This window comes from Mchenga conophoros, linkage group LG3 (genome assembly GCF_057382185.1).
Source record: "Mchenga conophoros isolate Kocher_MC1m ecotype Shallow Benthic linkage group LG3, M_conophoros_male_GT1.1, whole genome shotgun sequence".
Classification (NCBI taxonomy): Eukaryota; Metazoa; Chordata; class Actinopteri; order Cichliformes; family Cichlidae; genus Mchenga; species Mchenga conophoros.
Window position 1 is genome coordinate 43,085,595 of NC_140528.1, and position 26,039 is coordinate 43,111,633.

General features: G+C 42.2%; 2 protein-coding genes across 4 annotated transcripts; one reads left to right on the plus strand and one right to left on the minus strand.

The window, feature by feature from the left end:
• Window positions 1-5,849: 5,849 nt before the first annotated feature.
• Window positions 5,850-17,145, minus strand: LOC146578814 (antiviral innate immune response effector IFIT1-like). The gene is made up of 10 exons (XM_085268867.1): window positions 16,917-17,145; window positions 11,031-11,207; window positions 9,817-10,006; window positions 9,544-9,735; window positions 9,159-9,386; window positions 8,287-8,428; window positions 8,081-8,207; window positions 7,852-7,993; window positions 7,142-7,189; window positions 5,850-6,489 (listed from the first exon to the last, which is right to left on the minus strand). Exons 1-10 carry the CDS (start codon window positions 16,919-16,921, stop codon window positions 6,292-6,294), a joined length of 1,449 nt encoding a protein of 482 aa, XP_085124993.1. The 5' UTR covers window positions 16,922-17,145; the 3' UTR covers window positions 5,850-6,291.
• On the plus strand, window positions 16,432-25,421 carry LOC146578815 (antiviral innate immune response effector IFIT1-like). Of its 3 annotated transcripts, none has more exons than XM_085268857.1 (10): window positions 16,432-17,456; window positions 19,055-19,231; window positions 20,010-20,199; window positions 20,273-20,464; window positions 20,640-20,867; window positions 22,396-22,537; window positions 22,610-22,733; window positions 22,815-22,959; window positions 24,282-24,353; window positions 24,745-25,421. In XM_085268857.1, exons 1-10 carry the CDS (start codon window positions 17,452-17,454, stop codon window positions 24,955-24,957), a joined length of 1,488 nt encoding a protein of 495 aa, XP_085124983.1. In that variant the 5' UTR covers window positions 16,432-17,451; the 3' UTR covers window positions 24,958-25,421. The 3 variants fall into 3 exon arrangements, with proteins under 3 accessions (XP_085124983.1, XP_085124982.1, XP_085124984.1); XM_085268856.1 differs by having other exon boundaries at window positions 16,435-17,456; window positions 22,607-22,733; XM_085268858.1 differs by having other exon boundaries at window positions 16,438-17,456; window positions 22,607-22,733; window positions 24,282-24,329.
• The last annotated feature ends 618 nt before the right edge of the window (window positions 25,422-26,039 follow it).

Here is a 26,039-nt window from a genome sequence, read left to right on the forward strand (position 1 = left end):
TCACGTACGAACTCTGAAGCACATACAAACCCTGAAGCACGTACAAACTCCAAAACACGTAAAAACACGTAAAAACATGTAAAACACGTAAAAACTCCAAAACACATAAAAACACGTACAAACCCTGAAGCACATACAAACTCCAAAACACGTAAAAACTCAGAAGCACATAGAAACTCAAAACACGTACAAAAGACAACAGAAGTGCTCCAGGATGCTAGGGGCAGTGTTGAACTTTTGTTACCTAGTGGCTACACAAGCCAGCAAGTACCAACGACCGAATTTGGTGTGTGGTAATAACAGGTAAATGAACGTTGTTTTTTTAAATTATTTGACTATATATGAATGCTTGTGTATAAATACACAAACAATACACACATGCTTTCAATTGTGTAATTTAAGTGATCTAGGTAGCTCTGTTTTGGAAGTTCAGTTCATGCTAGAAATGTGTTTTGGAGTTTGTACATGTTTTGTCTCTAGGGGCCACCGCATATATTTATATATAAACATATATAAATAAAACCGCTTTTTTTTTTTTTTTACATTAGTAATTTCTTTTGTGCATAATTTTATATTATTGTTAATAATAAATTAATTAAAGCAACAAAACAACCTGAAGAGCCGGTTCAGAGCCGAAAGAGCCGGCTCTTTTTAGTGAGCCGAACCGAAAGAGCCGGATCTCTAAAAAGAGCCAGAAATCCCATCACTACTTCAAACTGGTTTCTTTTAGGGCATCATATGAGGCAACATGATAAAAAGTACACTCATCACCAGAAAAAAAAAAATTTTTTTTACTGTTATTAAAACTCATTCTGAAGTAATTTTCAGTAACTCATAGAGGGTGTAGCATTGTGACAGTTTTTCTTGTTTTTGACTTTATTCTCAAAACAGTATTTTTTTAGGTTAACCTCAAACTTTTCAATTAAACAATTTTTTTTTCTTTTTGTGGCTATAACACTCCATTAGGGGAAACAGCTGAACCGACGTGGAAAAAAGCAGATATGATTCAGCTTGAGTTTTTATATACCATCATTATTGAGCCTTTTTGCAGTCTTGTAACTTTACACACCACTCAGTTACAAGGTATAAGTACTTGTTGACTTCAAGTGATTGAAATCCTGTTGCGTCAGTGCAAACAAACACACAACAAACCCTCTTGGTTTTTTCTTCAGCAACAGCAAGTGGAGAACACAGACCCTATAGTGATAGTGGAAATCTAATGTGTTTCTTTGGACTACACTTTCCTGTCAAATCACGTTGTTATTGTCATGCACAGATAAACAGTGCAGCCACATTTACCTGTAATGAAATTCCTTTGCTCGTGCTCATCAGCTTTACATGAAAATATATATGAGTGTGTAGTTGTATTAAAGAAGAAAATAACCATAATAATAATAAAACTAAAAATAACTAACAAAACTGTGATGGACCGAGTTGAAAAAGTAGGAAGAGTCACAGGAATTATTGGAAAAATAAGGTTGCCATTTATTTAACCCAAAAATTATATTTGCAAAAGTAATACATTTGAGCTCATAAAAGAGGTCAAAGAAACAAAACTGAACTCCAAAACCAAATGACTGCCCTAACAAACATAAATGATCTAAACATGAACTGACACACAAGGGTATATATCAGGGGTCCCCAAACCCAGGCCTTGAAGGCCAGTGTCCTGCAGGTTTTACATGTGTCCTTGATCCATCACAGCTGATTTAAATGGCTAAATTACCCCCTCAACATGTCTTGAAGTTCTCCAGAGGCCTGGTAATGAACTAATCATTTGATTCAGGTGTGTTGACCCAGGGTGAGATCTAGAACCTGCAGGAGGCCTGGAATTGGGGATCCCTGGTATATATATATAATGGCTGATCAGACCACTATAACACAGGAGGGATAACTAAACAAAACACAATTGTAAACAAACAATACAAACACTACAGTCTGGTTTATTAATAAACTAAACATCAAAGAAGAAAATCAAAACTACTAAACCCCACCCATATGGAAAGATATATATAAATCTTATAAAGTTTGTATCTGTCTTGTATGAAACTTGTATGAAACGCATACAAAAGTGAAAACAGATATAAGATCCCTTGAAAAATTATATAATGAAACTTGTATGTTTTGGATACTTACTAAAACAATGTATGAAAGTAATGAGAAAGTGGCCACTTTCATGAGTAAATCATATATGTTTTTACTATTTCTTTTCCATATGGGCAAACTCAATATTTAATTAAATACAAATACTTTGTTTTTAATGAAAGAAAACACGCATTCTACATTTCAACAGGAAATGGTGGTGCGATCCACTTATCCCTCTTTGCTTTTAATAGTTTCAAACCCTGGCCACCACCTTTTGTCTGGCAACTCGTTATATCATGGCAGATAAGTAGTAAAACAACAAAGGTTAGTCAAAAATCAAAGTAATGAACTGGTATGAATACCTAAGTAAACTAAATGTGCACGCTTACAAATAGAACAAATGTATCCAAACCAATCAATAAACTTATTGGAAACTAAAGTGTGTTATTGACAACACAATAACTTATTGTGTTCTAACAAAGGATTGAAAATACAAGAGTTACCGACTTTACAGTGTGGCAACTATGGGTTTGGCCATCACAAAAACACTAAAGTATTAATATTAAGAGAATTTGAGACAATTGTTTGGTATTCACAGTTTCGTATTTACAGTTGTGCAAAAACAAACTTGTGCAGTGAGAGTTTAAAGTGGTGTAAAGTGACAGTGTATAGAGTCCAGTAGTTGCAGTGAGTGTGTAATGGTGTGTATAGAATGTCAGCAGTTCAAAAGTCTGATGGCTTGTGGGTAAAAACTGTCTCTGTGTCTGGTAGTGCGGGCCTGAATGCTTCTGTATCACCTTCCAGACGGCAGGAGTGTGAAAAGTCTGTGGCTGGGATCAAAGAGGATCTGCTGCGTCTTCCTCACGCAGCGCTGTCTGTAAAGATCCTGCATGGCTGGCAGTTCAGTCCTGGTGATGCGCTGTGCTTATCTCACCACCCTCTGCAGAGATTCAGAGCATTACAGCTGCCGTAGCAGGTGGTGATGCAGCCAGTCAGAATACTTTCAATGGTGGCTCTGTAGAAGTTTGTAAGTATTCTGGGGTTCATGCCGAATCTTCTCAGGCGCTGTAGGCAGAAGAGCTGCTGTCTCGCTGCTTTTGTGATCACACCAACATGGTGTGACCAGCTCAGATCCTCGCTGATGTTGATGCCCAGGAATCTGAAGCAGCTGAGTCTCTCCACCTCTGCTCCTTCGATGTGGATGGAGGTGTGGCCTCCTCTCTGCAGTCTCCTGTAATCCACAATGAGCTCCTTGGTTTTGCTGATGTTAAGCAGCAAGTTGATGTCGGGGCTCTCACCTCTGCACTGTATGCGGCCTCATCTCCATCAGAAATGCAGCCGATGATGGTGGTGTCATCTGCAAATTTCATGATGGCTTTCTCTTTTATGTAGTAAAAATGAGGTTGTTTCATTTTCACTGCAGTGCTGGGACACTCATATTAATTGATCTGTCAGTGAACACTTTGAGTAATGTAACTGCTGACAGCAAAGGGCAATGCTCTCAGAGTCCAAATCCATGAGTGGCTGTCTACCTTTGTGTTAGCAAAGTGTTTTGTTTTTTTGTTTTTTTCAATATTTCATTTTGCTAATTTTTTCAAAAAGTGTTACAAAATGTGTATTTTGACAAAACTTGAGTTTTCTTTGGTTGTGAATTTAATTTGTCTTTTGAATGTGTGCCACTGCCACATCTTTGTTAAACTGGTCTGGTCTGAAATTATGAAAATAAAGATTATTCAGGTTTTTAAAAATATAACTCTCTGCTTCTTAATTCAGACAAAACTGAGGTAATTGTACTCAGTAGGGGTGCAACAATACACAAAATTCACGGTTCGGTTCGATGCTTTGGTGTAACGGTTCAATATTTTTTCGATACAAAAAATGTTCATGCCTTTTTAATTTGTCATTTATTAAAATTATAAATATATATTTTAACTCAAAAGTACAATTTTTTAAATTTAATGTTGCTGAAACAACAAAATAAAAATAAAAAAATCTGTCTGATAGAGAAATCACTCATCTTTGGAAAAGAGAGTTTATTACAGAGAAATGGCTCTTTCCAAAATAAAAGCTATACTATACGCTTCTTCTGGGCTATATTCTCAGCAGCATATTAAACATATCAGGTCCCCATAAGGAGAATTGTGTGCTAACGGCTGTCTAAATGACTCAGGTAAAGTTTGTAGCATGCATGCTTGTTGCTTTTGTCTGCTTCCACTTGTCTTTGCACTAGGATGATGCCAGTGTAAATGTGCCGTCATATTTGTTGTGTTCCCACTAGTGCTGCCAGCATTAATCTCGTTAAAATGACGTTAAAGCCACAACGCGGCAAATCTCCGTTAACGAGTTACCGCGGATCGCCCTGGGGGGCTGGGGGGCGTCAACACGTTAATAAGCTAGCTGCGCTAACGCAGTAGTTCCCACCAATTGAGCATTGCGTGGCACATCCAACATACTATTTTACTTTTGTCCATGACGCGCTTACCTTCAGGGTCATGCTTCACATGAAAACCAAAATAGTTCCAAACGCCAGATCTGAATGAGGGTGGGGGAGGTTCAATTTGCCATGTTGCAATGAGAGCTTAGCTTCTGTCTTGCTAGCTTGCGCTGCGCTCAGTGGATCTGCACTCGACAGTGCAGCCTAGGCGGAGTAGTCGAACGCAGATTCACTGAGCGCTCAACACAGACAGCATCGTCAGAAGAAAAGTTGATAAAATAAATTAAAAATTTTGTATTGTTCATACATATGCGTACCGAACCGAAAGCACTGTATCGAACAGTTCAATATCGATACGAGTATTGTTGCACCCCTAGTACTCAGCCCTGAAAATCTTAGAACTATGGTATCTAACCAGAGTCTTACTCTGGATGGCATTACCTTGGCCTCCAGTAACACTGTGAGGAACCTTGGAGTCATTTTTGACCAGGACATGTCCTTCAATGCACACATTAAACAAATATGTAAGACTGCTTTCTTCCATTTGTGCAACATCTCTAAAATTAGAAACATCCTGTCTCAGAGTGACGCTGAAAAACTAGTTCATGCATTTATTACTTCTAGGCTGGACTACTGTAATTCATTGGAGGTTATGATAGGGGACAGCAACAGGGACACAGTTACTAATCCCAGTCCCTCTCTACCCTGACTCTAACCCTAATATAGGCACCCAGCCTCCCCTCCTAACACAGCACTCACCTACCTTGCTGTCTTCACTGTCAGCAACACTAAAACAGCTAACAGCACTTTAAAGCGCTGTAAAGCCACAAGCTTGTTTGCTCTTTCACAAACTTCTTCTTTCACCGCTATGATGTTGATGGTTGCCTGATATTCTCGGTTGGATCAATATTACAAGGTAACCTGTGTGAGTGTGTGGTAAGATTCCTCTATAATTTTCAGAATATTCTGACTGAAACGTTATAATACTGTAACACTCATGTATCCTGTGTTCACACATACTCAGTTGTCCAGGTAAGGTTCAGGTGAACTGCAGCTTTAAGTGTCCTAAATGATGTGATGATGTGTGAGTGTAACCCCTGTGAGAAGGTGGCTCACAGGTAAGCTGCAGAGCCTTGTTCACATGGACGTGTTTAAATAAAGTTAGAAAAGGTTTCATTTCTTAATGTGAAGCACAGCTGGAACATCTGGAAGATGCCGAGCATCAGCTGTAGATCCAGAGTCACAGTGACCTCTGCCTGTACACATTTTTTGTTAAAGGTAAAAGATGAAAATATTATTTAAAATAGAAAATGACTCTCATGACCCTGAAATCTCTTTTTTTATGATGACATCACATCCCACAGCTGCTTGTGATGCTAGCACTGACCTGCTGTTACAAGTATATAACAAACATTACAGACATGTAAAAACACAGAAAATATGTGAACCTGAAAAGTGATCTGAGATTTTATGTGTTAATCTACAATCTTTGACCCGCTTACTCAAATTTGAACCCTGCTAGCTTCATTTTTATTAAAATCAACAGAAATGGTTTTCTTTGTAACAGTTTAAATTAATATGTAAAAGTGTATCTGAGCAGAGACCTGGACATAAACTTCGTCATGGTTTATAATTTAATACCTAACAGAAAGGTATGAAGGGCCCATTTGTTAAGGTTGTGCAGTTCTGAAAGCACATGGATCAAGTCCACATTCAGTGGGCTGAAGTATGATGTAACAGCGGTGCATTGATCCTGATTAATCAGAGGATGATCACTGCAGTTCCAGGCGCAGCTCGCACAGAGCAGACAGGTACTCTTCATTGTCCTTGTCACAGTTCAGAGCTTTCTCATAAAAATCAGCAGCTTCCTTCCTGTTGCCCTCAGCTCTGGCCACCTGACCCAGCAGAGCGAGAGCTTCGCCATCACCCGGATTCCTTGACAGACGTCTCTCAGCGATCTTCTTGAGTTTCTGCAGGAAAGATGGAGGAACAAAGACAGATGAATTTCTGTGGATTTAGAGAAACTGACTTTTATTTTCAGTGACTTTCTCAGACCAGGATTAAAAAAATATTTAATGTCTAACTGAAGACATATGAGTACAGCAGCTCCTAGCCTTAAACCACAGAACAGGACTGATTCATGCTGGTTGGCAGGTGAGAGAAAGGACAGCTGTGGAAACAATCCAGACTCCACTCCCTCAGTACTGTGTTGAGACGATGTGTGGAAACAGGTACACTGAGTGTGCTTTATCAGATTACAGCCAGGGTCTATATGAAGGTGCAGGAGAGCCAGTCCCTGTTCAGCAGGTGGGAGGTTTCTCAAAATACTCGCAAACACCTTGTTTGTGTTAGTGAATTTTGGCCCTACACAGAGATAAAGGAGTAATCCTTTGATGGACAAATCAAATATCACATACAAAATTTTCTGCAAAGGAAGGAGTCTAAAATCATCTTCCACCACCTGGAAGCTGAAAGCTTCCACCTGACAGATTAGCCTCCCTCTGACTTCACGTCCTGCTAATGAAAATGGTCCAGAGGTGCAGCAGACAGGAGACTTGGTCTCAGTACATTTTGACCATAAGCCACTGATTAGACTTTAATCACATAACCTTTAGCGCTCACCTTAGCACAGACTTTCTTCTCATATTTCTTCAGTGGTATCAGGAGACCCTGCAGGCAGGACACAGCAGGAGGCAGATTAATAACACAGATATAACTGATTGTCATTAACAACATTCAAGTGTGAGTGTGTATGTTCTGATTGTTTACTGCCATGTGGCCCTCTAGATTTGGGCTCATTTAGCCTGAATTCCTATTTTAGAGCAGGGGTGTCAAACTCATTTTACATGGTGGGCCAGATGCAGCCCACTTTAATCGTAAGTGGGCCGGATCAGTGAAACATATTTAACTGTTTCCTACATGATGAAAGAAAAGGACCTGTGACAAAGAGGCAAATCTGTAATAGGATCATTTCACTGTTTAGTACCTAACTGCTTTGTGTGAATGGCCATAAGGGAGGTTTTTATCAGCAGTAAAAACTGTAACACTGAAAACACAGTTAAAAGTCCAAAATTTCTGCTTGTGCTTGTTTGTGGTGATCGGCAGATCAAACAAGTTAAGAATTATAAATGGCGTCAAGCGCACATTCAGGCCTGTGAGACTCATTTAGGCAACATCCACACTGGCCTGGATAGATTTGAAATGGCGTTTTCTTCTGAAAACGCTCTGCGTCCGCACTATCGTTTTCAGTCGTTTTCACAGGGTTGCGCGTCCACAATGAAATGGCCAAAAACACTTATGTTCCTGTACTGTACAAGCACCTCTTAACCAACCTTGGTGTAGTGAACGATGGCTTGAGCTTCATTTCTTTTGTGATGGTAATGAAAGTCACCAAAGCGCTGATGGATAGCTTGAGAAAGGCTTTCATCACACTCTGGTAACTTCACCAAGCACTGCTGGAAAATCTCCTCTGCCCTGAGAAACAAAGAGATGATCGTGATGATGACAAACATGCGCCGAGCAAAAAGACAGGAGTCACTGCTGCTTTCCACAGAGGAGTACCTTCTGAAATTCCTTTCCTCTGCATACAGCAGTGCCAGGTCAGCCCACGCAAGATGAAAGGACGGCTTTATCTTAACAGCCATTTCAAATTCACGAATACAACAGCGCCTCCAGCACCGCACCTCTCCTGTGGAGCCAGAAATCATGGTTTATCTCTGAGTTTGGGGATAACTGGACCTTTAGACATGCAGTATGTTTGAGCGTACTTTGGTTGCTGAAGGGCTTGTGGCTCTGCTCAGCAATCTTCTTCCTCTTGTAGCACAGCGCCAGCTGGTGGTGGATGAAAGATGACTGGGTGGTCCTCTTCAACGCTCGCTCCAACATATCAATAGACTCGTCCAGTTGATGCTGAAACAACATTTAATGGTCATTTTCACAAAAATTAGTAAAAAACTAAAGAAGAATGCCTCAATCCTGGAAGAAGCACCTCAACAATTACTGAATCTCCCGGAGGAACCCAGCCGAGGGATTAATAAAGTTTCATCTAATCTAATCTAATCTAATCTAATCTGATCTAATCTAATCTAATCTAATCTAATCTGATCTGATCTAATCTAATCTAACAATTTAGTGGAAACATTAACTTCCTCTATCTTCACTGAAGGAAGGAACTCAGAACCACTAAATTAAGCATAACAAACTTTAGTAATCTGTCTTTTCAGTCTCAAGCCTGATTCAGGTCACTGGTCAGAATAAAATAATAAAGATTTTACTATTTCTGAATCAGGAGAATTCAGGAAGGTGAAAGTACAGATAAAAGGACAGAAACAGATCAGAATTAGAGAATGGGAAACCCAGCCCAACCAGCATGGCTCATTTAAGAAAAGGCCGAGCTAGTCTTTAACAACGATCACAGATAATCTAAAATCTCCGTGGAAGCTAAAATGTACAGAGCTGCACATCTTTGACAGCCTTCTTTGGAGCTGATGTAGGGTCAGGGTGCATGCTTTACCATCTTTAAATAAAAGATCTTCATGGACCTGTGCACTGACTCTTATATTACATGACCTTGGAAGAATCACATTGTCTGTGGTTGCATGAGTAGTAAGCATTTACAATATCCTACATTCAGACTTACATGATTACGAAAGTATTTTCCTACGTAGCGGCTGACATGAGGGTTATCAGGATCAGTTTTCAGTGCTTTCTTCAGCAGACCCTCAGCCTCTTTGTATTTCTTATAGGCTCCAAGCTTCACGGCCAGCATGGACTGCAGAACAGCATCATCGGGGTTGAGCTCCAGGGCAAAGTGAAGCTGTTTGATGGATGGAGGCTCCTCAGTTTCCTGTAAATTTTCTAAAACCCACTGCAGATGAGAAACTGGTTAGTCTACTGTGAACTGCTGAGAACCACACCCCAATGAATTGCTGGGGGTTTTTTTTAGAAACTGATAAATTGGCTGTTTTTTAGAACAATATAAACATAATAAATTTATTAACTGATATCAAACTTATAAAACTGACCTCTTCTGTGCGAAAGAGGGCGATGGCGTAGCCAGCATTCCACTCAATGTCATCAGTCTGTATCTCAAGTGCTTTACGAAAACTGTCAACGGCTTGTAAGTAGTAAGATTTTGACAACTTGAGGTAGGTCCAGGCTTGTTCTCCGTAGACCTCTGGAAGGAGACTTGCTGATGAACCAGTGGGATACTTCACCTGCAGAGGGAGAAGGTTCAGCTGCAGTCAGAGGTTCAGAAGCATGTGATCTATAACATTTGATCTGATTGGTGTACATACCAGTATGTCCTCGACTTTCTTACAGTAGCTTTGTGACTGTGCAAAGTCTCCAGCATGATATTTCAGCCAGGCCATGTCTCCATACGTCACAATGAGCCGCCTCTCACTCTCATCCCCATGACGCTCCCTGATGGTCTCCTCTGATTGGTTTAAAAGTGACAGCGCTTCCTCTCGTTGATTCTGAAGATACCTGAGGACCATCAACACATGCTTATAATTAAATCATGTTTTTCTGGAATCATACTTCAGATGTCTACACCTGGCCTGGTCTTCAATAACAGCCCTGCAGCAGGTCTTTATTTGTTGACATTTAGCTAAGGTTCTAGACCCCATGGGTGTTAAGATAAATACTCTACCTGCATTTCCACCAAAATAATCATGCAAACAAGTTTTAGGAGGCAGATTTATATTAAGATCGTACCCACATACAGGATAGGTGGGTACTGTCAGGAAATTCAGCCACAACAACTGACTGATACAATCCATACTGTTTGAGATCAGTTCATATCATGGATCACCACTTCTACTGTCTCCTGGAGTGCTGACTATCTGTCAGAGAGGTCTCAGTTTGTCTGTTGTGGTGATTAGTATAGATATAGATATATATTAGATATAGATACTGGGGCACCAGAGGGGGCAGTCCTATCACCATTTCTGTTTACCTTGTGCTCCTCAGACGTCCAGTGTAACAGTTAAACATGCTACCTGCAGAAGTTCCCTGATGACACTACAGGGGTTGGGTGTATTATGGAGTACAGGGAGCTTGTGAGGAACTTTGTAAAGCGGTCCAAAATAAATCTCCTCTCTTTGAATGTCAGCAAGACAAAACAGATTGTGGTTGACCTCCAGAGGAAAAAAAAACTGTGACTAGGTTCATCCACACGATCATCAGTGCCAGAGATGGAGCAGGATCAACAAACTAATCCGTAAGAGTGGAAATATCATTGGTTAGAATCTGGAGGTGTTTGACACATGGAGGGTCACAGGTCACTCTATCTATCTATCTATCTATCTATCTATCTATCTATCTATCTATCTATCTATCTATCTATCTATCTATCTATCTATCTATCTATCTATCTATCTATCTACCTACCTACCTACCCACCGACAAGATCAGCCTGTTGCTATGTTGCTGGCAGTTGCATCTCGCCAGTAGTTAAATTAGTTAAATTACCCAAAAGTAATTTTTCCCACTGCTGTGGAAACTGTACCTGACATAAGCCAAGAAGCTGTATGATCGAGCCACTGCCCCGCGCTGGCCGAGCTGCAGTTTTATGTGGTCCTGTAGTCGAGTGCTGAGGTTCTTCAGGTCCACGTCCTTCTTCAGATCCCAGGTGAAGTGACACTGCAGCTGCTGCAGCCTCCTGAGCAGAGCGCTGCTACCTTCACTTTAAGAGGATCACAAAGAAAAACAAACTAAGTTACCTTTGCATGTCAGAGACTGCACTTTGTTTGTTTTTACTTTAATCTGTACTTCAGCTTTTACTGGAGTATTTTTAACACTAGTGTAGCATGTTGACCTATGTTTGTATCAGCCACTAGATGGCACTGTGTCGCTGCAATGTGTGTAATTCACTGGCGAGCAAGAAGCTTGAGGGCAAGCAAAAAGAATCCGGTTGTTCAGTCTGACGTCACTAGCAGTGTCTGGGTCTAAACTCCGCTGCGGGTCCATATATCAAACGATCACTGTGGCATTACTGAGAGTTGAAAAACTGTCTAAAGTCTTTCATCTTTAATAAAATGATTAGTGTTCTGCTCTACCAGGTGTAACAACTGAGTTTAACATCCAGGCATCCAAGAAAACGGAATTTATGACATTTAACGGAGTTAGAAGTTAGCAGGGAGTTAGCTCGCTAGCTTCTATCTAAATACAATATAGCATGTCCCTGACTGCGGGGTTTTGGAAACAAATTAAAACGTACAGCTTTCTTATCACTTCCAACATAAATGAAGACAGAAAACTAAACAGCAGTGACGTTTGTAGGGTTACTGAACTTGGGCTAGCTGGTATATAATGATGTGCTACGTGACCGCTAGCGACACAGCTATGTTAGCATAATATAAACAAGCTAACTTTTTTTCCACTCGATAAAAGTTACCGTGAGTGTTGTCGGTGGTCAGGAACAAATGTAATCGCATGGCAGGATGCTGTAAAAGGACCAAACTTCAGCCAGGAGAACAACTGAGATAATCCATCCACAATACGAGGTTAGTCATTCATATACTGCTGCATGGGCTGGGCTGTAGTTACATCCTAAGGTTTTAAAAACTGAGCTTAAATAAATGATTAGCGGTAATAAAAGCCGAGGGAGGTCAACAGGGATCACTGACTGTTTTAGGAGCTTTTTGAGATCAAATAGAAGAAAATACATAACATTAAACATGTTAACAACACAAAAGCCATATTAAACGCAGACTACTTTAGACCCGGAAGTAGGATTCGTCGCGTCATCACTGAACAACCGGATAAGAAATAAAGTGGAAGCGGAACAGAGATCAGTGTGTGCGTGCAGTTAATAAGAAGCTCGGTATACATACAAAAACAACACATGGTGTCAGAGTAGCGGATTCTACGCAATCCCTCGCCGTCGGACAGCGCAGACATGGAGGCTTACGGCGTTCCCACACCGCGTATGGATTGGGACTCCAGCAACCTGCCCGAGGCATGGCGGCGTTTCAAGCAGCACGCCGAGCTAATGTTCGCTGGTCCTCTTCGGGGGAAGGAGGAGGCAGACAAATGCAGCTACCTTCTTCTATGGGTCGGTGAGAAAGGACGGGACGTCTACAACACGTGGACGCTCACCGCAGATGACTCCCGAAAGCTTCAGACGTACTACGATAAGTACACTGATTACATCATACCGAAAGCTAACCCAATCTACGCCCGATATAAGTTTCATGAAAAGATGCAGGGTGAAAATGAGACATTTGAACAGTTTATTACGGAACTGAAACTACTTGCTAAAGACTGTGGGTACCCAAATACAGATGAAATGGTCAGGGATCGCATTGTATTTGCCACTAACTCGCCACACGTCCGAGAAAAGCTACTCAGCCAAGGCGCAGAGCTCACGCTAGAGAAAGCTATAGATATAGCACGATCACACGAGCTAGCAAAGCAACAGCTAAAAACTATGGGTCACTCCAGGGGCCAAGAAACTGTGCACGCCATCGGCAGGAAATCGCACAGACAAGAATATCAAACAAGAAGCGTGAGACCAAAAGAACACGCTAATGCAACACTAAAAACGTGCAGCTATTGTGCCGGACAACACAGTAATAAAGACACCTGCCCAGCAAAAGGGAAGCAATGTGCAAAATGCAAGAAAATGAACCATTTTGCGAGAGCATGCAGGTCAAGACTCCCTTCGCAGACAAAAGCCCACCTCAAATCAGTACACACTGTGAGAGAGAACATAGAAATGTCAACTATGGATACAGATGAGGACCAAGACTGTTTCTACATTGATAGCATCACCATAGAAAATGAAGGAAGAAATGATGAGCAAGCATATGCAGACATGCAGCTTGGTTCCCCCCCACAGACAGTGAGGTTTAAAGTTGACACTGGGGCGCAAGCAAACACAATTCCAGCTAACATGTTCCAGACACTCTTCCCACACGTGACACTGAAGCCTGTCACACACAAGCTCACAGATTATGGGGGACACTCACTCAGCGTGGAAGGAAAATGCCAGTTAAAATGCAAACACAAAGACAAGACCTGCACGTTGGAATTCCATGTTGTTAACACAAGCGCCCCACCTGTATTAGCAATGAAAGCTTGCCGTGACCTTAACCTGGTAAGGATTGTGATGGCAGTGACGGAGGAAAGAGGCAAGACAACCAACAGTTCACAGGCAATACTAGACGAATATGCAGACGTATTCAAAGGGATAGGAGAATTTCCTGGTGAATGCAGTTTCCATGTAAATCCAGACGTTGCACCCACAGTCAGCCCACCTCGTCGGATTCCCATCGCTCTGCGAGCCCGACTCAAAGACGAGCTCGACAACATGGAAAGGAACCAAATCATATGCAAGGTCACAGATCCTACGGACTGGGTGAATGCACTTGTTGTCGTGGAAAAACCCAAGACGGGCAGACTCAGAGTATGTCTGGACCCCAGACCCCTCAACAAGGCTATACAAAGACCCCATTACCCTCTACCCACCTTAGAGGATGTCACCACAAAACTTGCTGGGGCCAAGTATTTCAGTGTTTTGGACGCCAGATCAGGCTACTGGGCCATTAAGCTAAGCCACGAATCATCTCTGTTAACCACATTTAATACTGTGTTTGGCAGGTACCGCTTCCTCAGGTTGCCATTCGGCATAATCTCAGCTCAGGATGAGTTCCAGCGACGCGTGGACGAGACCTACGAGGGCCTGAGGGGCGTGGCAGCCATTGTGGACGACGTATTGGTCTTCGGAGAAACCAAACAGGAGCATGACGACAACCTGAGGGCCATGCTGCAGCGCAGCAGAGAGAGAGGTGTAAAACTGAACCCTGACAAGTGCACCATCTGCGTCAAAGAGGTCAGTTACTTCGGTCACACATTGTCACACGAAGGGCTGAAACCAGATCCACAAAAAGTAAAAGCAGTCCAAGACATGGCGCCCCCACAGAACAGGGCGGAATTGGAAACAGTGCTGGGGATGGTTAATTATCTAGCAAGATTTGCCCCACACCTGTCAGAGATAAATGCTCCGCTCCGCCAGCTGTTAAAGCAGGACAGTGAGTTTGTATGGGACAAGAACCATGACAGAGCCTTTCAACGAATGAAGGAGCTGATCACTAAAGAACCAGGCCCAGTTCTCTCCTTCTTCGACCCCAAGAAAGCGCTACGACTCCAGGTCGATGCATCCGAAAGTGGCCTCGGTGCTGTGATGCTGCAGGACGGCAAGCCAGTTGCCTACGCATCCAAGTCACTTAACAGCACTGAGCAGAACTATGCCCAAATAGAAAAAGAGCTGTATGCTGTTCTCTTTGGTTGCAAGCGGTTCCACGAGTACATGTACGGTCGACATGTGACCATTGAGTCGGACCACAAGCCACTTGAGTCCATACTCAAAAAAACACTAGCATCAGCACCACCACGGCTACAGAGGATGATAATACAGCTGCAAAAGTACGACATCAGCATCATCCACAAGCCAGGGAAAGACATCCCGGTAGCCGACACGCTCTCCCGGAAATCCATAGAGTTTCACGACAAATCACTATGTGACGGGATGGATGCGCAGATCCACTCAGTCCTCAGCAACATGCCTGTCAGTGACCAGAGACTCTCAGAGATAAGAAACGAAACAGCCCAGGATCCTCAGCTCAACACCCTGAGAAGGACCACATTGAGTGGATGGCCAGATAAAAGGTCTCAATGCCCGCCTGACATCCAGGAGTTTTGGAACCACAGGGATGAGATCTCACTGATAGACGGGATCATGTTTAAAGGAGAGAAAATGATCATCCCAAAAAGGCTCAGAAAGGACATGATAGATCGGATTCATTCCAGCCATATGGGCATAGAAAAGAGCAAAAACAGAGCCAGAGACCTTCTGTTTTGGCCAGGCATGGGAAAGCAGATTGAGGAAGCCGTCGGAGCCTGCAGCACATGCCAGGAGAGACAAGCTGCTAACCCCAAGGAACCCCTGTTGTCACATGCAATACCAGAACGACCGTGGCAGGTCATAGCCACCGATCTGTTCACTTGGAACTCGGAAGACTACATCATCATGGTAGATTACTACAGTAGATTCTTCGAGTTGGAAAGACTGCGCAGCTGCACTGCAGAAGCAGTGATCCACAAACTAAAGTCAGCCATGGCTAGACATGGTATTCCAGAGTCGGTGATTAGTGATAACGGTCCGTGCTATGCTTCCAGTAAGTTTCAACAGTTTGCAAAGTCATGGAGTTTCACCCACACCACTACTAGTCCCCATTACCCACAGAGCAACGGTCTAGCCGAGAAAACAGTCCAGACAGCAAAGAAACTTCTGGACAAGGCCAAAGCGGAACATAAGGATCCCTACTTGAGCCTATTAGAATACCGGAACACCCCCGTGGACAACTTAAAGTCGCCTGCACAACTACTCATGAGCCGGAGACTTCGCTCCATCCTCCCTGCAACACCAAAACAGCTGGAACCCCAAGTAGTTTGCCAGCAAACAGTGCGTGAAAGGAGAGAAGTCTGCCAGCAGCGCCAGCAGACTTATTTCAACAGAGCCGCCCGACCTCTGCCTCAACTATATCCTGGCACACCGGTCCGGTTCCGGCAAAAAGACGGTTCCTGGAAACCAGCTGTGGTCACAAGTTGTGCCGACACATCCAGAAGCTACAACATAACCACAGATACAGGACAAGTTTACCGGCGTAACCGCCGACACCTCCGCAGAAGCAGGGACAGCGTAGGAGGTGAGGAGTTCATTCAACCAACAGGCATCAGCGATGACAGCCCTGTGGTATCTCAGCCCCCGCCTGTGGAGCCCCCTGATAAAGACATTACAACACCTGGATACACGACTCGTTATGGGCGTGTTACCAAACCAAGACAGGTCTTGGACCTGTAATATTGTAAAGGGTGCAGGCGGATCGCTGCCCTAGAAAAAAAAAAAGGCTGTTTATATGTTTGTTGTTCCAATGATGTCACTAAATGCATCTGTTTATTATGTTTGTGATATAGCCAGTATTGAGTCGAATGCTATGTTATCAATGGATGTGCTCAGGATGTTATTCCTGTAATTTCAGTTGCCTTAGAAATTTTACAAGCCTGAGTTGTGTTTTTTTTTTTTTAAGAAGGGAGATGTAGCATGTTGACCTATGTTTGTATCAGCCACTAGATGGCACTGTGTCGCTGCAATGTGTGTAATTCACTGGCGAGCAAGAAGCTTGAGGGCAAGCAAAAAGAATAAGAAATAAAGTGGAAGCGGAACAGAGATCAGTGTGTGCGTGCAGTTAATAAGAAGCTCGGTATACATACAAAAACAACACAACTAGTACTTCTACCACCTCGCCTAGTAGTAGTAGTACTAATATTTGTAGTATTTAGGGTAGTTTTCGAAAGTCGGAAATCAGCTGTGAAGCTAATGCGAACTCACGTCATGTTACAGGAAACAGTCCTCCTCTTCCTCAAAGTACACACCGATGAAGATGAAGAAACGATTATGCGCCGACTGATCGGTCACTGGGTGGTCGTTCAGTGAGAAACGCTGACCTCAGATCAATCATTTACAGATCAATGGCTGATCAGTGATCTTTGGAGACGCTCTCAGCTGAGATGCAGAAACGAAACCTAACGTCCCCTCGTGGTGCCTTCATGTACCTCTCATATAAAACAGAAAGCCCAGCCTTCTCGTCGGAAAGCTTTCCTCCTTTCTAAAATATGCGCCTTCCGTCTCCTAACATAGTTTATATTTATGGCCATTAAGTTCTCGAGAGGACAGGAGAGGAGAGGATGAGCGATCTGAGCCGTCAGCCTTTTACCTGTTTTCAGCGAGGCCCTGAAGGCACCACGAGAAGTGTGTGTGGTTTGTGTGACAAAGGTGAGAGCTTCACAGATCGGTCCACGAACTCTTCGTGTTCAGTCAACACTTTGCTGTGTCTAAAGAGGAGGAGGTCTCTGTTTGCTCCAACATGAGGTCAGTTTGCCAAACCTCTGATCAATAATCGATCATTTATCACAAAGTGAACCACCTGATGGACTTTAAATGCAGCAGTAGTTTAGCTTACCTGGCGCTCAGGTGCACGCTGAGAGATACAAAGTAACACAGTCTGTCTACCTGTGCATGTAACAGGGGACTGATATCAGAGGAAGAGGAGAAAGTGGACATTAACAAATTATAAACCTTGTATGTGAAAATAATAACTGGTGCTGCAGTAATCAATTATTTTATTAATCAAATATTCTATCAGTTATGTAATTGATAAATCAAATAAGAAATACTTTTGTCTTATTAATGAGTAATAATAAATATTTAAACGAGAAAAACAAAAATGTGTTTTTATGATGAGCTGCTCGTTGGTTTCATATTTTTGAAATGTTAATGTTTCATTAACGGATATATGACATCACTGTTTTTACAGCCACAATAATATGGTCTGTTATCACACACACACACACACACACACACACACACACACACACACACACACACACACACACACACACACACACACACAGAGAGAGAGAGAGAGAGAGAGAGAGACATTCACATTATATGTGTTTAAAGATAATGTTCTGATCATTATTGAGCATATTTAACTATCCAGTAAGTTCACACATGAATCAGAATTTTATTGTTGTTCAAAAGTACAATGACGAGTTAGAGACGCCCATCGTTATCTTCTCAAACTCAGACATGAGTAAAAAGGTTGATGATGGATCATCTTGAGGTGACTCCCTTGTTACTTGCACTTTAACCTCGGGACTCTGACCCTTCAGTTCTTGTGCAGTCAACCTTTTATTTGTTGTTTCATGATCATGCATAGAGTCTCTGTACAGTGGCTGAACAGTGTCAAGCAAACAGTCTCAGGTCCTGGAGAGCAATGCATGGCACTGCACTGAGGAGTGCACAGAGTGCTGCACACTTAGTGCTGCTTGGAATGCACTTCATTCATTCTACTACCAGCCTAAACTTCCCAAAATCCACACACTTAAGCCCTGTTTGCTCACAACTACCTAGCATGTACACACAAGTCCATGTTCCTGTTTACCTTCTTCAGTGCTCACCTCTTCAACAATATTAATTCCAGACCATGAACACTGGTAACTGGAAAAACACAGGCAACTGATGCATCTAACATCACTAACTAGACATCTTAACACTGGAATGTGCTCAAATGAGTTAAACGAGAACAAATTGTTTGGCCTCATATCCAAAAATATTTTACAGAACAATATCAAAAATATTCCACAAGTACAAACCTGTGTATCACAACAATAGCTGTCCCCTAACACAAACTCTGTGTTTGTGTCTCACTCCACATCTAAGGTTTCTTCTGGTTCCTCAGTGTGAGATTCAAACCACATTACTGATTTCACTGATTGGTTGATCACACAAAGTGAATTTTCTCAATGAGAGGAGCTGGGAGGTCTGGGTGAGCTGACATGTGCTGGTCGTACAAACAGGATCCTCAGGCGTGTCAGAGCACTGAGTGAGCCTCGGTTCAGCCAGTCCTGGTTTGATGCTCTCCCTCTGATGCTCCTCACAGCGTTTTCTTTGTGACTCTCTTACAGTGAAGATAGCAGCGCTCTGCCCAGCAGGCTGCAGCAGTTGCAGTGTCACTTCACCTGGGATCTGGACCTGGACGTGGACCTGGAAACCCTGAGCACTCGACTACAGATCGACATAGATTTTCATCAGAGTCAGCATGAGGGAGAGAGTTGCACCTACAGCCTCTTGGCTTATTTCAGGTACAGTTTCTGTAGCTGTCTGATGAAGGAAAAGCTAAAGTGGATTTATTCTGCTCATTCAAATCTCAACGCTTTTATTTCTGGGACTCTGCTACAGAAGAGAAGAGCTAACATTAGCCAGAAGAAAGACAGTTTTTCTCACTGAAGTCCGTCTGACCAAAGAGAAATTTGACTGTCAAAGGAAACAGTGGTCGCATCAGCAGGATTTATATTTGAATGATAGAGAGATAGTTTTGTTTTCAGGATCAGATCCAACCCTGAGCTGTGTTTCTTCTGCTAATGTTACCTACCAGCAGTGCTCCTGCTGCTAACACAGATGAATTTTATTTCACATTACAACGTTTTGTCTGGAGTAGATATGGCTGGCTCAGGTTCAACTCACTTCATAAGTTAACAATATAAATAAACAATCACCAGATTGATGCAGCTTAGCAAATACAGCTAGAAGAAAAACGTCAGCTTGCTTTAAGTTTACCTCATTATTTCAGCCTTAATACAAACATGTAATATGAAGAGAAACATTATTGGAGTATTGGACTAAAGTTTCTGATTCTTTAAGAATCTTGATATAAATCTGTTTCCTGAAGCTTGTTTTGACTCTTGTTTTTCTGGTGGAAATGCAGTAATTATCTAACCCTGGAGTCATGAACCTCAGATAAAAACCTAAATGAATCATCAACAAGTGTTAGTCTCAAGTAAGTTTCTTGTCAGGTGTTGTAAATGCCTCGTAGTTAAACACCAGTTGTAGAACAGCTGTTGATGACCTGTTGGTCCTCAGGCATCTTCGGGATAAACGAGAGGAAGCGCTGTCACTTTTAAACCAGTCAGAGGAGACCATCAGGGAGAGATACGGTGATGAGAGTGAGAGGCGGCTGATTGTGACGTATGGAGACATGGCCTGGCTGAAATATCACGACGGAGACTTTGCACAGTCAGAAAGCTACTGTCAGAGAGTCGAGGACATACTGGTATGTAAACCAATCAGATCAAACATGATGATCACTGCTGTTGAACCTCTGACGCTTCCTTCTCCGTCTGCAGGTGAAGTATGCCACTGGTTCATCAGGAAGTTTCCTTCCAGAGGTCTACGGAGAGCAAGCCTGGACCTATTTCAAGGTGTCGAGGTCTTCTATATCAAAAGCCATCGACTGTTTTCATAAAGCACTTGAGGTACAGCCTCATGACACCGAGTGGAACGCCGGCTACGCCATCGCCCTCTTTTGCAGAGAACAGGTCAGTTTTATGATAAGAATGAAGAGTATTTGGATAGACAGCACCAAATGATAAACTTAAGGCTCCTTCAGTGGCATCGGTTGCTTCAGCGTCAGTATGATTTTTAGAAGTTTCAATGACTAATTTTTTTATTCAAGTGAAATAAACTGTAGACTAACCAGATTCTCATCTGCAGTGGTTTGCAGAAAATAAACAGGACGGGGAGGAATCCAAAGCCACCAAACAGCTTCGCTTTGCATTGGAGATCAACCCAAATAACGCTGCTCTGCAGTGCATGCTGGCCATGAAGCTGGTGGCCTATAAGAAATACGAAGAGGCTGATGATCTGGTGAAGAAAGCACTAGAAAATGATCCTGATAACCCTCATGTCATTCGCCACTCAGGAAATTACTTACTCAATCAGGTAAGTCTGCAACTTTGGTCTTATTAATTCTTACTTCTGCTCACTGGGTCTTGGGCCCAGTAAGGGCCTCAATAACTGCCTTATTGAGGCCCTTATTATTTACTGCCTCAATAACCTCACGCCCGGTGATGGACAAATTGTTCCCTTCGTCCCCAGACTCTGTTTCCTGTACTGAAGGTGTGTCAGTTGGATTAAGGAGCTCCTCAAAGTATTACTTCCACCACCCAACAATATCCTCAGTCGAAGCCAGCAGTGCTCTACTACACTATACACAGTGCAGGTAGAGCACTGCTTTCCATTTTGAGTAGTCTGACGGGCAGAGTGGGACTCAATTAAAAAAATTAATCTAACTAATAAGAGGTTTTGTGCTTAATTAATCTTGATTAATCACATTTAATCACACAAGAAAATTTGCCCCAAATTTAAAGGGTTTTAGTGAGCTGGGGTCTATCACACCAGGCAAGACCCCAGGTGCAGGCTGTGTAAAGATGCTCCAGAGACAATCCAGCACATAACAGCAGGGTGCAAGATGCTAGCAGGCAAGGCATACATGGAACGCCATAACCAAGTGGCCGGCATAGTGTACAGGAACATCTGTGCCGAGTATAACCTGGAAGTCCCGAGGTCAAAATGGGAGATGCCCCCAAGGGTGGTGGAGAATGACCGAGCTAAGATCCTGTGGGACTTCCAGATACAGACGGACAAAATGGTGGTGGCTAACCAACCGGACATAGTGGTGGTAGACAAACAGAAGAAGACGGCCGTAGTGATCGATGTAGCGGTTCCGAATGACAGCAATATCAGGAAGAAGGAACACGAGAAGCTGGAGAAATACCAAGGGCTCAGAGAAGAGCTCGAGAGGATGTGGAGGGTGAAGGTAACGGTGGTCCCCGTGGTAATCGGAGCACTAGGTGCGGTGACTCCCAAGCTAGGCGAGTGGCTCCAGCAGATCCCGGGAACAACATCGGAGATCTCTGTCCAGAAGAGCGCAGTCCTGGGAACAGCTAAGATACTGCGCAGGACCCTCAAGCTCCCAGGCCTCTGGTAGAGGACCCGAGCTGCATTTTGCACCATCTGTAAACCTCTAAAACCTTTCTTTGGTAGCCCAGAAAGGAGAGCGTTACAATAATCGATACGTGAAGACACAAATGCTTGGAGACGGACCTCTGCAGTGTTGCTTGATAAATGTTGTCTGAATTTGGGTATGTTCCTTAAATGATAAAAGGCAGTCTTTGGTGTCTCTTTTACATGGGACTCGAAGGAGAGCACCATGTCGAACCACACGCCCAAGTTTTTAACCTTGACATAGTCATCAATTTTCAAGATGAAATTTTGGGACAAGTATGGCTTTGGAACAAAGATTCTAAAGGACAAGATGGAGTTATTGGACTGTAGCAAGTTTAACAAGTTCATTTATACCAGTGACATCACATCACCCCACCAACAAACACCTCAGTGACTTCAAGCGTAGGCTTAGCCTCTCTCCTTATATATTTGTATTTGACTGGTGTTTTTAAATCTGTTCCAGAATCGACTGGATGAGGCTATTGTTGTGTTTAAGCGAGGCCTGAGAAGGCGCGATCAATTACCTTCCTTCACCTACCAGCTGGCTCTGTGCTACAAGCAGAAGAAAATTGCTGAACAGCGCCGCGGGCCCTTCAGCAACACAGGTACACAGAAATATACAACATGTTATCCTTTAATCAACACAACTCAAATCATCCTTTAATGCTCCACAGAAGAAGAGGGTAAGTGGAGGCGTTGCTGTATTAGTCACCTTGAAGAAGCTGTGGAGATGAAACCATCCTTTGTCCGGGCGTTGGCTGAACTGGCACTGTTGTACGCAGAGGAAGGGGATTTGAGCAGGTGCTTGTCTAAACAAAGCTGCACGATTTCCTCCTTTATTTCCTCTGGGTGTAAATTCCTAAACATCTCGTTGTTTCTCAGGGCTGAGGAGACTTTCAAGCACTGCTTGGAGAAGTTACCAGAGTTGAAGGAGAAAAGGGTTTGTCTGATTATCCATCAGTACTACGGTGACTTTCATCATTATCACACAAAAAATGAGGCTCAAGCCATCGCTCACTATAAAGAGGTAAGTTTCTAGGTGCCAGACATGTCAGCTGCATGTACAGTGTTAGACATGCAGCTGCCTCTTAATATTCCACGGTTCAACTATGGATGGACGGATCTAAAATACAGTATTGGTATCAGTGCGATGCTGATGCTGACCTAAATTACTGGGCCGGATATTGGGTAGAAATTAAAAATGTAGCCCGATCCATCAAATATCACAAAAGCACCTCACAAAACTTGCGACATGGTGTAACCCAGGTGGTCCCCTTATCATGTTGGAGCAGTTTGCGTCACGTGATAGAGTGACTGTTGTGTACAAGACCTGTCGGCGGTCTGGAGTCACTTCACACTGAAAGCATTTGGAGCCTCGTTACGTGCTGACAAACCAGCATTTCATCTCCAAGCAAACTATCCCAGAAAAATAAAGCAAGTGTGTAAGTTCATCTCTGAATGTTTGTAAAGCATTCCCACGTTAAGCTTAACAACCGATATATGAAGCTGGGACATCTGTCATTGCTAAGTCTGACCGTACAATGGATAGACTCGAGTTTTACTTTGAAAAGAACTGTGTTGCAGGCTAAACAGTTCTGTGGTTCGAAAGAAAAACAACAACAACAAAACAATGAAAACACTTTTTTCATACGTGTTAAGTTTTGTATAGAAATTACACAAAAGTCAATCTCAGGTTAAATGTGACAGAAACTGTCAGGATGGATGTGTATTTATGTTCAGTTTTAAGTACAAAAGCGTCCATTCTACAACCTGTTTTTTTTTAAGTTGTTGAATTATTTTGTGCTGATATTGCGCTTCTTTTTTTTTCAGAACCAAAGAGTAGTTGAAATCTACATAAAATTGCATTTTAAATTACTTTTCAATATTACTTTAAATACTTTAAAGTTCTGCTAAAGGTTTAAGTAAAAAGCTCAGTATTGCTGATCTGAAGTATTTTGGGTGCAGTGTTTTTTGCATCCAAATACAATATAATAGCTTTAGTGTTTTGGCTTTTTAAACATGAGTATGAACTTATACAAAATGCAGCAAATATGAAAAAAACAAAACAATTTTATTGATTTTAAAATAGACAATATCGGATTCATATCGGTTTCAGCAGATTTTCAAATTTATATCGGTATCGGACTTAAAACAAGAGGTATCGTGCCATCATCATCTCTAGTTTCAACCCAAGAAGAACAATGAAAGAAGAAAAACTAACAGGCCTTGTTTGGAGGGTGGAGGTGTCGGGGCAGTAATGTGAAACATGTTACCGCTCACATCCACCACATGACCTTAGTATGGATGGGTTTATCTTCACCATAGTCTTCTGCTGTTTTCTCTCTGCAGGGGCTGCTGATACCACTGAAAAAATATGAGTGGAGACAGTGTGCTCAGGTGAGCACTAGAGACATAACAAAGGTTACGTGTTATATAAACTCAGTGTTGTTACTAACTCGTGCGGTGTGAGCAAAACCTCATATCAAAGCTCGCTTGATTTAAATGATTTGTTCAATACCACCTACTTGTGCTCCTGAGGACTGTTTTCAACTTCATTTTTGAAAACTACTGGTGACTGTCAGCTGTTCTGTCTGTCACTAGGTCATGTGAGGAGATGTGGCATCAGTCCCACTTTGGATGGTGCACCTGTCATTTCTAAAAAATGTTGTAAAATTGTAAAACATTGGTTTTTTTTAAATTAAAGCATAATGTAATGTTTTCTCACACTGAAAACTTTACGTCCAGATGAACAGAATCTACTTCTTTGGAACATAAATTAATCTTTCATTGTTCCTCTATTTTTTTCCTGCAGAAACTGAAGCAGATCGCTGACAGGCATCTGGCAAAGAATCGGGGTGATGGTGAAGCTCTCGCTCTGCTGGGTCAGGTGGCCAGAGCTGAGGGCGACAGGAAGAGAGCTGCTGAGTTTTATGAGAAAGCTCTGAACTGTGACAAGGACAATGAAGAGTACCTGTCTGCTCTGTGCGAGCTGCGCCTGGAGCTGCAGGGATCATCCTCTGATTAATCAGGATCACTGCAAAAACTGGCTATAACTAACTTACAATCTTACATGGAGCCAAAAAGTATTTGTGATCTTGTTTTGAGAGAGAGACACTCAGAGAGAGCAGGATGCAATTAATCTTTTACAACATGTATTTTATCTCTTAGCTTTTAAATCCTAAAATGAGTTATTTAATTGCATATTAGGTTAATCGATATCACCAAGGCACTGAGATGATGCACTTGTGAATGTGATCGTGTGTGGTGTAAATGCTTTGTCTTGGTCCTTTAATAAAATTCTTGCTCAGTTGCTCTTGTTCTAAGATATTTTCCCTTAAAGTGAGAAAGAAGTAGAGACATTTTGAGTTTACTTGACATAATTTCTGATGATTTCTCACTTCAATAAATGCAAGACTTTGGAAGTAATGATGTAGAAATACTTAGTGTAACAGTGTTTATGCATATTAAACAGTAACATGAGTACTTCCATACTCTCTCACACAGTTTTCCTCCTACTGATTAAAAATGGCAGCAATCTGTATTTTCACATGGGGCAACTTTGATATATGATCACAGAACAAAACATTTCTGGGGAGTTTTGGATGATGTGTGGAGCAGTAAAGTTGTGGATTCTACTGTAATTTTGAGCTACAGATTTAATTGAAAACATGTCAGTATAACAGACAGTGAGTTGTCTGTATGAACCTTATAACTGATGTTAGATTTAAATAATTTAAAATAAAGTTCATGATAGCTAAAACATGATCAGCTGGTGCTCATTGAGCGTGCTGTTAGGGGCGGGTTGAACTTCAACATTTCTACTTCAGACTTTGTTGTTTTTCTGCTCGTCAGTTTGAGCTGAACCACTTTGACCCTGTTGCTGTGTCCATGTATCATCTGGATAAATTTGTAGTTGGCACAGATTTCCATTCAAAGTGCTGACTGCCAAACTTTTATCCGTGCCTGGTTTTTATCCGGAGGAAAAGTGTTGAATGACTCCCTCACTTTCAGTCAGAGGTTAGCCACTTTCAGTGGAATGTGGAAACACAGATAAGACAGGAAAGACAATAAAATGGAAGAAATTAAATATGGAGTGAAACATTTGTG

Excerpts from the sequence above, each read along its gene's own strand:
- LOC146578814 (XM_085268867.1), bottom strand. Across the intron at positions 10,007-11,030 it reads AGCTTCTTGGCTTATGTCAG|GTATCTTCAGAATCAACGAG; the intron begins GTACAGTTTCCA and ends GATGGTCCTCAG. Across the intron at positions 7,994-8,080 it reads GAGGAAAGGAATTTCAGAAG|GGCAGAGGAGATTTTCCAGC; the intron begins GTACTCCTCTGT and ends TTTGTTTCTCAG.
- LOC146578815 (XM_085268856.1), top strand. Across the intron at positions 22,734-22,814 it reads GAGGAAGGGGATTTGAGCAG|GGCTGAGGAGACTTTCAAGC; the intron begins GTGCTTGTCTAA and ends GTTGTTTCTCAG. Across the intron at positions 24,354-24,744 it reads GCACTAGAGACATAACAAAG|AAACTGAAGCAGATCGCTGA; the intron begins GTTACGTGTTAT and ends TTTTTCCTGCAG.